Here is a 9,492-nt window from a genome sequence, read left to right as displayed (position 1 = left end):
CTTCCGTGGACAGTTATCTCATTTAAACTCGCTCAGAGCCTTATCCCTACAATCAAACACTGAAGATCCGGTGTGAGGAACAGCAGTGACAATGCAAGCTGACCTTAAGGAGGCTAATGCCATTAGGCCTTGCACTGTATTACTGACTGTTGTTGTACCACTGCCCTGAGAACTCTGTGTAGAAATGGTCAGATGCACTTAATAATCAGATTGGATTTTTTAGGTAAAAAAGATCTTATGACTCTCAGTTGCCTCTGACTCAAAATCCATTTCTGAACCTGTTCAGCCCCCGACATTAGAAACTGCATCAGCGCTTCACTCAACTTTAGGCACAAGCAACACAGCGTCTCCCTCTTTAACTTGCAGCTGGCATGTAATGCGGTAAGCCTTCTTATTGGCTACCCTAACACACATGCACTGGTTTGTTGACTTAAACCTTGTATTAATAATTAATTAATAATTTTTTTACAAGGTCCACCAACTGCCCCACATGCTTCATGTCGGCGCATATGTTCCAGTCCATTCCAAGCATAGATTGGGACAGGGACCCATGAGAACAGGAAAGAAATGTTTGTTAGTGTGACATACTGTATTTAAGGTAACTAAAAATAAATAAAATGCATTTCTGAGTGGATGGAGAATAAATATGTTTGTCTGGCTTTCGAAATACATGAATGATAGACATCAGTGCATGCACATCTGTGCACAGACTGACCTAAAACATAACCAAGTGATGTCTGGTTTTCCTGCTGCAGGTATAACATGGGGGAAGGTGGTGTCCATGTATGCAGTAGCTGGAGCCCTGGCAGTGGATTGTGTCAGACAAGGCCATCCAACCATAGTTCACATTTTAGTGGACAGTCTGGGCCACTTTGTCCGCAAGTTCCTGGCTCCCTGGCTGAAGAGACGGGGAGGATGGGTAAGTGGCCGCTGCTGTGATGGCAGATTTCTTTTACAAATGCCACTTAGACATACAATAGTTGGAATGGGTTTGTGTTTTCAAGACAAATAAAAAAACAAAGCACAGAGTTTATACATTCAAAATGTCTCTCTATTTCCTTTTTGCAGGCAGAGATCACAAAATGTGTGGTGAAAAGGGACCTCACCCCAGAACACCACTGGCTGTCCTCGATCATGGAGTCCCTGAAGTACTTCCTCACTGCGGTCTATGTTTACATCATGAAGGAGCCATGAGCGGCTAAGACAGAGAGCATGGAGTCCTCCTGATAAAAGACTTCACTCTCAGACTTGTCAGTAAAGAAAAGATGGAGCGGAGATGGTCACTGTGCCTGAGGATGACTGGGCCTGCCAGCAGGCATCAGTCGGTGGCTGAATGGACATTAACAAGTGTTTATCAGTATCATGTCTGTGTTGTCTCAGCATCAGAGGAGTCTAAGTGATTACCCATCATCCAAAGAGTAGTCACCGTGATATTTAGGAGGGCGAATGGCAATAGAACAAGCATGCATCACTCCACCTCTTCTACATATTTTGCCACTGTTTACACCAGTGCAGTAAACCAGGCTTCTCCAGTGTTGTAACTGTAATGTGTGATCAGGTCCAGTGTGTCTCAGAGTGATGGAGGTGGAAGCCACGTGTGTGGTAGAACTTGATGCTCAGCTGGCTGGGTTTTTTTGACTGATGTTAAAGTGGAGGTGTTTCAGTCAGCAGTGAGTTTACACCTGTGAGCACTGTCGGGTGGTATCAACTGCTTGCACTTCATGAGTTTAATCTAAACTATTGTACTTCACCAAAGCACTAATATAATCCAGAATGTTTTGAAAACCTGCTCCTGCACTTCCATATATGATTGAAACACTGGGTCCCAGTGGGCCCAGTTTTGGCCAAAGAATGCAGGGGCAGAGGAATGGTACATACAGACTTGTGCACATTTTGGTGACATTGATTTCCTTTTTAATCTGTAAATAGTTCAATTTTATTTTTGTATCTCCACTATGTCCACTGCAGTATAAAGAGAGTCCTTACAACAGCTTTTCAGATTGTTTGATGTCATCACTTTCACAGTGTTAATTTATAAATGTGTCAATGTTTTTTTTTTTTAAATCCACAATAAACTGAACTCTTCACACAGATTTATTGATTAGCTTTATTGATATTATATCCCACTGAAACAATGACAGTGTCAACTCTTACAGCCCCATAAAAGTTGAAAACTGAGTTTTTGATTTGGAACAAAATAAAAAGGAAGCCAACGAACTAAACCGCTTGCTGTGCCCTGCTCTGTGAGTCAGAGCAGTTAAAATGCAATGTGCAAAGATCACAGTTGAGAAGTATCCTTTTCAGAAAGAGAAAGAAAGGAAAGACTCGACTGCAAATGACATTCACTCCATAAAGATGAGGTGCAATCAAAGTATATATGTAAAGTAAAAAATATAGGTGCAATAATTTTAATGTAGTAAGTATAGAACAAAGACATAAACCAAACTAGAACATTGTGAGAAAATGGGTCAGATATACAAGGAACCTATAAATCTTAAATTCAATGTCACCCAGTCTTTGAATAAATCTTGAACTCTCACATTAACCATCTCACAGTGAAGCTTAAAAAAGGTTGAGCCTTTTTTTTTAGCAACATTTATTTATTTCCAGACTTAAGATACTGTATTTCTGTGAAGACCTGCCTGCTTGTTAGGTCAAGATGAGGGACGGTAGGTGATGTGCAAGTGCTGTGTCAGTGGTTGGTTGTCTGTTGCCATGGAAACTGTCTGCTCCAGCCTCCCATCTGGTCGGAGCTGAAATATTCTCAAAATCTGAAAAACAGAACAGGCAAGCTGTCTGGTACAAATCAGCATAGGTGTTCTTTGATTGATTATGTTCCAGAGTCTCAAAGTTTGTTGATGTTTTGTAGACAGCAATAATCCACAGATTAGATTTTATTGAATAAATGAAGCAGTAAATATTGACGCTGCAGGATCAGAGAACACAGTCTTACCTGCTGCACATGCGGCTTCTTGGCAAAAGAAATTCTGGCGAGAGCGTGGGTCTGCAGCTTTAGCTGATGCCCTGTCAGTTCCCCCTCCTCAATCTCCACCAGGCCTGCATGAGAAGACACGCCATCACTCAAAACTGGGATGATTAAGTGCTTCCTTAATTTTTTTGAGCAGTGTATAACATGAACTGTACATACCTGAGTTCTGTGCAATGATAAATGCTACTCTGTTGTTTCCTGGCTGCATTCGAATGAAGCCAGACTCCCTGTGCAGGGGCTTTTTAGACTCTGCATGGAATGCATTGAACCTGGAACAGAGTCAGTGAGGAATCAGCTGAGGACTGGTGAGGTCTTTTAAATAATCGTTCCTCTTTTTATTTTGCTTCTGAAATTGTATTTTTATCATAAGCCTTTTTCTAATGCAATTCAAGTTGGGCAAATCTGCCTGTGTCTACATTATGTGTGCATACAAGTTGATTTATGTGTGAATTACATACAGTATATAACCTATATGTGTATGTTTTCATTTCGTCTTTGTAGTGGACTTTGTAATATCTGATTTATCTGTTGTTCAGCCTCATGTAAAGTTATTCCTTAAAGTCTGACTGATATGAATGACAGACATGAAGTTGATGACTGGTTGTCCCACATGGCTGAAGTGCAGTGTCTCTGTGTAGCGGAAAGGTTTTATGGTGGGATAGCAGCCCTGGCCAGGTTCATCTGACTCCCAGGTACCCAGAAGCCAGTCTAAGGGGAGGAGGGCTGGGTTCAACTCCGCTGATGGTAGAACACACAACAGTTGTGTAGCATCATCAACACAAAGAAAGGGGTCATAGAAGGTACAGGTGATGTTTTCCGGCACATTAATTTATGTAAGTTTTGGTAACTGCATATAAAGTCTGGCAGAACAATTTAAAGGTGACTATGTACTTTTACACAAGTACACTTCCAGCTGAAGAGTAGGCTAAGTTTTCTTAAACACATTCCTCCTCAAAAGTAGAGCGGTATTAGTACTGTAAAAAGACTACAGTGATATAAATATTCAGAGCCCCTATTTAAGAAAAAGCAGGAATACTAAATACTATAGCTTAAAATCACATATGTGATTCTTGTGATTTTTTGTTAATGTTGTCTGTTGTAAAACGGCTGACTGCAAAGTTAATTTCCTTCAAGATAATAAAGTTGAACTTAAAAATACTACTATCAAAATATACTGCAAGTATCAAAGTAAAAGTGCTCGTTATGCAGAATTGCACATTTGACATTAATGCTTATTATACTCTTAGATTATAATTATTGATTCATACTGTATTCATCACGTTGCAACCTTGAACGCACCTAGCCTACAACGTCTGAAAGTCAAGAGATGCTAATCTGAGGCTATAGCTAGCGCTAACTTGCGTTAAGTGTCAGTTCAAACAAACCACAACCAACGTTACACAACTTAAATAGCCAACTTCTTGGTCTCGGTTTACAATTAAACAGGTGACCTACTTGTGGGATTTAGAGAACACGCCATTAATATCGCAAACGGCAGTCAAGCGAGTATTGTCACTAAAATAATAGTTACTCTGTGACAGTGTGACGTACACGCTTATATGGAATCATGGGAAATGTGGTTTTGACGGTTAAGCACCTCGGAAATGTAAACTAACCCAATATGCATGTAACTGAGGCTAACCTGTATAGATTTCTGAAATAATTTCTTACTGTTTCAACACATTGAGACAGGAGAACTGTTACTGATAAATTAAAGCACACTTTATTCATATAATTCAGTGAGCTCATCAACAATATGACAGTATCTGCTTCTTTATTTTAAAAGTATCAAGAAAGGCACAAGGATTGCATTTTATAAAATCAAGCATATTCCTGTTCCAGATCTCCTGCATGCGGGAACATGGGCTGTTTAGTTTCTTTTTTCTTCCTTTCTGAATGAATACAGCATCAGTGGTCTGGGAATGCAGTCTCTTAAGCCCTTCTCTTTTTGTAGTTCTTCAGAGCATCTTCGAGGGCATGCAGTGCCAAGTCAGCATTGGTCTTCTCACAGTTGTATCCCATCAAACCAATCCTCATCACCTAATAAAAAGACAGGTGAAAAGCAAGCCACACCAATGTCTGCAGTTACTCAGCAGCATGATTCAGAAAACTGTAAAAACACCATATTGATAAATTTGGCCTACATTATTTTATTATGCTAGAAGACTAATCTGCATACTATATCTTGTATTGGTTCTATTTAAAAACAAGTAATAAACTGTTATAGTGGGGATTATGTAGCTATCACTATTGCTCAGGGAGGCACAAATTATTTTAATAAGCATTGTTCCTTTTTAAGTGTGTACTGTAGTGTAAAGAAATACTGAATAAAGAAGTGAAAATATAAATTATTTAGCCTCCTCACCATATTTTTAAAACATCACCTACTGCTGCCGAGACACTGAGAATGGTGCTTCTATCTAGATTAGCTACCGTAAAATTCATCTGGTGACTATGACTGTAATGTCCGTGCCTAAATCTATTTACTGTACACCGAAATACCAACAGCAACTCACCATGCCTACAGAAGGACCTAGGCCTCCAGTCATTTCAATTTGGTGGTGTTTCATGATGTAGGTCAGCAGTCCCATCCAGTCATAGCCATCAGGGATGGCAATGGTGGTAACAGAGGGAAGCCGCAAATCCTGCAGGACATGTCACATAAAAAAAGTACAGCGGTCACAACAGAGCAACACCAAAGAGGAATACTGCTGCAATGGCCGCGATGCAACATAAAGAGACCTACATTTATACAGGACTGCAGATTCTAATATTCTATATTATTTTTGTATATATTCTTAAGTGATATAGTATATCCTTTTTTCTATCTTGCCACATGGTATTTGCTGTTCTTTTTAAATATCATGTTTTTGTTGTAGTTTTGTGTGGCACCAGAATACACCAGTAACCCCTCATATTGTTTTGTTGTATGTCTGCCTCACCCTCTCAGGAATGAAGAGTTTGAGACCTAAGTCCTCCAGTCCTCTGTAAAGGTAAGCTGCCACCTCCTTGTGTTTCTTCCAGGACTCCTCCAGCCCCTAGAGGGAGACAAAGATCAGTAGAGTTCAGTGATAATCAGACAGAATAAAATAGTGAGAAGCAGTGCTCTTCTTAGTACATTTCAAGACTCTTAGGAATAATCACAATTCACTTAATTGCATCCAGGTTTTCTTCACTTTCATCTTTTTCCTGTCTTAGTCCCGCCCTTATAAGATACGAGGAAAGGATGCCAGGAGAAAATGTGAAGAGAGAGGAATCGAGGGAACATGTTTTAAAGACATAAGATATCCTTTTCTCTGTTCCTTCATTTGAAGCATCCAATCACCTACTAATGTCCTCAAAAGCCAGTCTACTTTATATTATTTATGTCATTACATGCCTTCTCAGCCAGAATTGCCAGAGCCTCTCTCAGGGCAAAGAATCCAGACACTGGACCGGTGTGGTGATATCTAAACCCAGAACACATGTTTAATTAGACATTATTTTTATGTTTAAGTTTCACCTGCACAATTCCAAGTAAAGCAAATTTTAGGTGAGTAAGACAAAAATAAGGATGCACTCTGCACTGGGTCACTTACACTCTGGCTGGTTTGCCATCACAGCCCCAGTAGTTGGACAACTGTGTCATGTCAAACAGGTAAGATACTGGTTTTGTTTTCCTGTTAAACATCTTGTGGCTGTGTGGGGTGACAGATTGGCAGACAGTTGTTGTTGTTTTAAACACTTGTTTTGTTCTCAGTTTTTATGCAGTGTTAAATCATGCAGGTACACACACCACGGGGTTCTCCTTACCATGCTCTGTCATTAAATGAGATGGGTGCTGTGCCAGGAGGTGCATTCAGAGCCTTTTGAGAACCACAGTATAGGATGTCAATATCTGGGGGTGCAGTAAGAGGCAGGTTATATCACACACGAGCTCGTGGTAGCTAAATAGTCTTTCATTATTGTCTTACTTTGCTTGTCCATAAAAATTGGTGCTGCTCCAAGTGAGGCAACTGTGTCGACCAGGAAGAGGCAGTTATGTCTGTGGAAGGTGTGACAATGATCAGAGTGAGATGTAACATTATGTTTTGTAGTTATGTTTCTATGTGCCTTAATTTCTGTATGAGACAGATACAGTAGGAGGCTCACTTTCTGCAGATGTCTCCAATGCCATCTACTGGATGACAGAGGCCAGCAGAGGACTCTCCATGTGCGAGGAAGAACAGGACAGGTTTGTATTTTGCTATGGCCTAGAAAAAAGTAAGAAGTTTACTAAGAAGAGTTTTGTGATTATGTTTCTTTGTCCTGTATTCAGTCTATTAGTTCACACCAGAGACTATGTAAAGGTACATAAAGTCCAGTCTGCTATGGGCTGCTTCAGAGTCTGTACCTACCTGTTCGATTTCTTTATTTGTGAAATATCCTCCAGGCGTTTTTACCATTCTATGTACATTGGCACCTAAAGATAAAACCATTTATGATGTAATACTGAACAATAGATAGATATCAGTGTGTACCCTAAGTTTCTTATCCTGTTTGGAGATTTAACTGACACGTGTGGAAAGACGTACCCATTCTTTCAGCGATTTCCGCAACGCGCTCTCCCCAGATTCCGTTGATGGAAATGAGGACGCTCTCTCCGGGCTCCACCGTATTAAACACCGCACACTCCATAGCCGCGTGCCCGGAGCCACTCATCGCTATAGTCATGTGGTTTTCTGTCTGAAAGGCGTACTGGATCCCTTTCTTGATGTCATTCATGATCTAAGACACAGTGAAAACGTTAACATATTGTAGCTTAATTTACCAGATGTTGTCGTGAAAAACTATATTAAATCATTTTAATGGATTTGTAGTCTCTGCGCAATTACGCACACGTTACAATTACTAGAAAATAGAATTGATAGCGTGAACAAGTCGTGTACATCAGCAAACCTGTAAGTTTAAATTTGTCTATTACAACCCATTTTACAGGGATGGAAACACATTCAAACAATTTTACTCAGCTAAAGAAAGAATTATACCACAAAGCTAAAATGCACTACTGTTGTCCTGAGATCAGTAAGTTTGTATTCTGAGTTTTCCACCTGGAAAACTCTAAGTGGAGTTCTATCTTTAAATTGTGCTGAAGTTCAGAACTTGAGTAAAAATTGCTTATTTTCGTCATGAAGTAATTTGATTATATATAAGCCTTTCAGTCTGAGTTTCACACTAAGCATTTACCTCATACATTTCCGTGTGCGTGTGACCAATGATCTGCCTCGCTCCTGCAGCTAATATGCGTGGAGGAACATTTGACGGTCCTGGTCCGAACAGATAACGCATTGGAACTTCGAGCGGACGGAGCATGCATGCGGGCGGCGGGATGGTCACAGAGGACATGGGGCGCTCCAGGCGCTGCAGCAGCGGTGCGCTCCTAGGGGCCAGTGGACTGTCCAGGCCTACTGCTGCCTGCTGGGCGAGTAGCAGGCTCCGACCGAAGAAAGCCCGCTGCATCATGACTGATGTCCTGGTTCCCAAGTAGCCTAAGTGAAGTTTCGGCAGACAGACCGAGAGATTGAGCCGAATTTTGTGTGAAGACTTAAAACTAACTGGTCTTTGACCTGTTGTAAAGAGGAGCCTCCTTTCAAATAACCAATCAGCTCTCTTTGAGGAGAAAGAGGGACAGGCAAATATAGGCCACATTCTCCAATACATATACCAAAATACACATCAGTAACCACTACAGAAATGGTACAGTTGTGCAATCAGCTCTCTTTGAGGAGAAAGAGGGACAGGCAAATATAGGCCACATTCTCCAATACACATACCAAAAGACACATCAGTAACCACTATGGAAATGGTTCAGTTGTGCAAACAGCAGACTTTCTTCTGTTCAGTTAATAATTATATAGTAGGCGTTTTCTTGTGTCCATCGTTTTCCAAATTAAATGTTTCTGTACAAAATATCACAAAGTGGGCTGAAATACTAACCCTAATCCACACAGGAAGTAGAATAAGACATTAAGTTGTAAATAAATACATATTGCTTGACAGTTCACACATGATCATCAGAATTTAACCCACAATAAATTTTATCCTGGGGAAAATGTTGTGTACCTAACAGAAACACACGTTCTCAATTGCACCAGTAGTTTGGTACAATGTACTGTATAATGGAAGGAATTTAAAACATGATTTTGGTTTGGATCACATGGATGCTACAAATTTGGATTCTGTCTCTGCTAAGCTCTCACTGATCAGATCATGCCCTCATTTTGTTCTGGCTGCTTCATTTCTGCTTTGTTGTTGTTGTCTGTGCTTCTCTACTGGGATTGTAGTGCCAAGTGTGTACAAGGCTGTAAAAGCCATGGGAGGACAATCATGATACAAACTGTTCAAGAATCCAAATGGCTTGTGATTCCCAAAACAAAACACTGCAGGAAAGGGTGAGCAGAAGGAACTTAATGCTCTGTTACAGCATTACTTTGACTCACCAGAGTTACTACTAATTTACTAATATTTCTTGTTTCATGCTCAGG

At 40.4% G+C, this 9,492-nt stretch overlaps 3 protein-coding genes and 1 long non-coding RNA gene across 6 annotated transcripts in view; 2 read left to right on the top strand and 2 right to left on the bottom strand.

The window, feature by feature from the left end:
• Positions 1 to 2,077, top strand: part of LOC109957790 (bcl-2-related ovarian killer protein homolog A-like) — a 6,340-nt gene extending 4,263 nt beyond the window's left edge. Inside the window, exons 4-5 of the mRNA XM_020595951.1 lie at positions 756 to 919; positions 1,069 to 2,077. Coding sequence (XP_020451607.1) covers positions 756 to 919; positions 1,069 to 1,194 — 290 coding nt within the window. The 3' untranslated portion in view covers positions 1,195 to 2,077. The remainder of the gene's footprint in view (positions 1 to 755; positions 920 to 1,068) is intronic.
• Positions 2,078 to 2,089: 12 nt separating this feature from the next.
• Positions 2,090 to 4,553, bottom strand: thap4 (THAP domain containing 4). Its single transcript, XM_020595952.1, has 5 exons — positions 4,445 to 4,553; positions 3,574 to 3,727; positions 3,149 to 3,258; positions 2,954 to 3,057; positions 2,090 to 2,771 (listed from the first exon to the last, which is right to left on the bottom strand). The coding sequence occupies exons 1-5, from the start codon at positions 4,467 to 4,469 to the stop codon at positions 2,655 to 2,657; spliced, it is 510 nt and encodes a 169-aa protein (XP_020451608.1). The 5' UTR covers positions 4,470 to 4,553; the 3' UTR covers positions 2,090 to 2,654.
• Positions 3,710 to 6,327, top strand: LOC109957792 (uncharacterized). The gene is made up of 4 exons (XR_002274592.1): positions 3,710 to 3,789; positions 4,944 to 5,044; positions 5,940 to 5,982; positions 6,188 to 6,327. It is a non-coding gene; the product is annotated as an uncharacterized LOC109957792 (long non-coding RNA).
• Positions 4,762 to 9,492, bottom strand: part of agxtb (alanine--glyoxylate and serine--pyruvate aminotransferase b) — a 5,856-nt gene continuing 1,125 nt past the window's right edge. Inside the window, exons 2-12 of one of the 3 annotated variants that reach the window (XM_020595948.1) lie at positions 8,195 to 8,496; positions 7,543 to 7,735; positions 7,366 to 7,430; positions 7,121 to 7,221; positions 6,943 to 7,013; positions 6,782 to 6,866; positions 6,568 to 6,666; positions 6,369 to 6,438; positions 5,932 to 6,027; positions 5,506 to 5,634; positions 4,762 to 5,029 (exon numbers count right to left, since the gene is read on the bottom strand). In XM_020595948.1, coding sequence (XP_020451604.1) covers positions 4,922 to 5,029; positions 5,506 to 5,634; positions 5,932 to 6,027; positions 6,369 to 6,438; positions 6,568 to 6,666; positions 6,782 to 6,866; positions 6,943 to 7,013; positions 7,121 to 7,221; positions 7,366 to 7,430; positions 7,543 to 7,735; positions 8,195 to 8,496 — 1,319 coding nt within the window. In that variant the 3' untranslated portion in view covers positions 4,762 to 4,921. Of the gene's footprint in view, positions 5,030 to 5,505; positions 5,635 to 5,931; positions 6,028 to 6,368; positions 6,439 to 6,567; positions 6,667 to 6,781; positions 6,867 to 6,942; positions 7,014 to 7,120; positions 7,222 to 7,365; positions 7,431 to 7,542; positions 7,736 to 8,194; positions 9,444 to 9,492 lie in introns of those variants that run through there. The other 2 variants (XM_020595947.1, XM_020595949.1) reach the window with 2 other exon arrangements.

This window comes from Monopterus albus, unplaced genomic scaffold (assembly GCF_001952655.1).
Source record: "Monopterus albus unplaced genomic scaffold, M_albus_1.0 scaffold28.1, whole genome shotgun sequence".
Taxonomy (NCBI): Eukaryota; Metazoa; Chordata; class Actinopteri; order Synbranchiformes; family Synbranchidae; genus Monopterus; species Monopterus albus.
The sequence above is the reverse complement of the archived record's forward strand: the minus strand, read 5'-3'. Positions and strand labels throughout refer to the sequence as shown.

Bases quoted from the DNA above. Each gene is read 5' to 3' on its own strand.
- thap4 (XM_020595952.1), bottom strand. From the start codon at position 4,469: ATGGCGTGTTCTCTAAATCCCACAA. The intron at 3,728-4,444 runs GTAGGTCACCTG...TTCTACCATCAG, and splicing joins GTGTTCTCTAAATCCCACAA to CGGAGTTGAACCCAGCCCTC. The intron at 3,259-3,573 runs GTCTGTCATTCA...ACTCTGTTCCAG, and splicing joins CAACCAGTCATCAACTTCAT to GTTCAATGCATTCCATGCAG.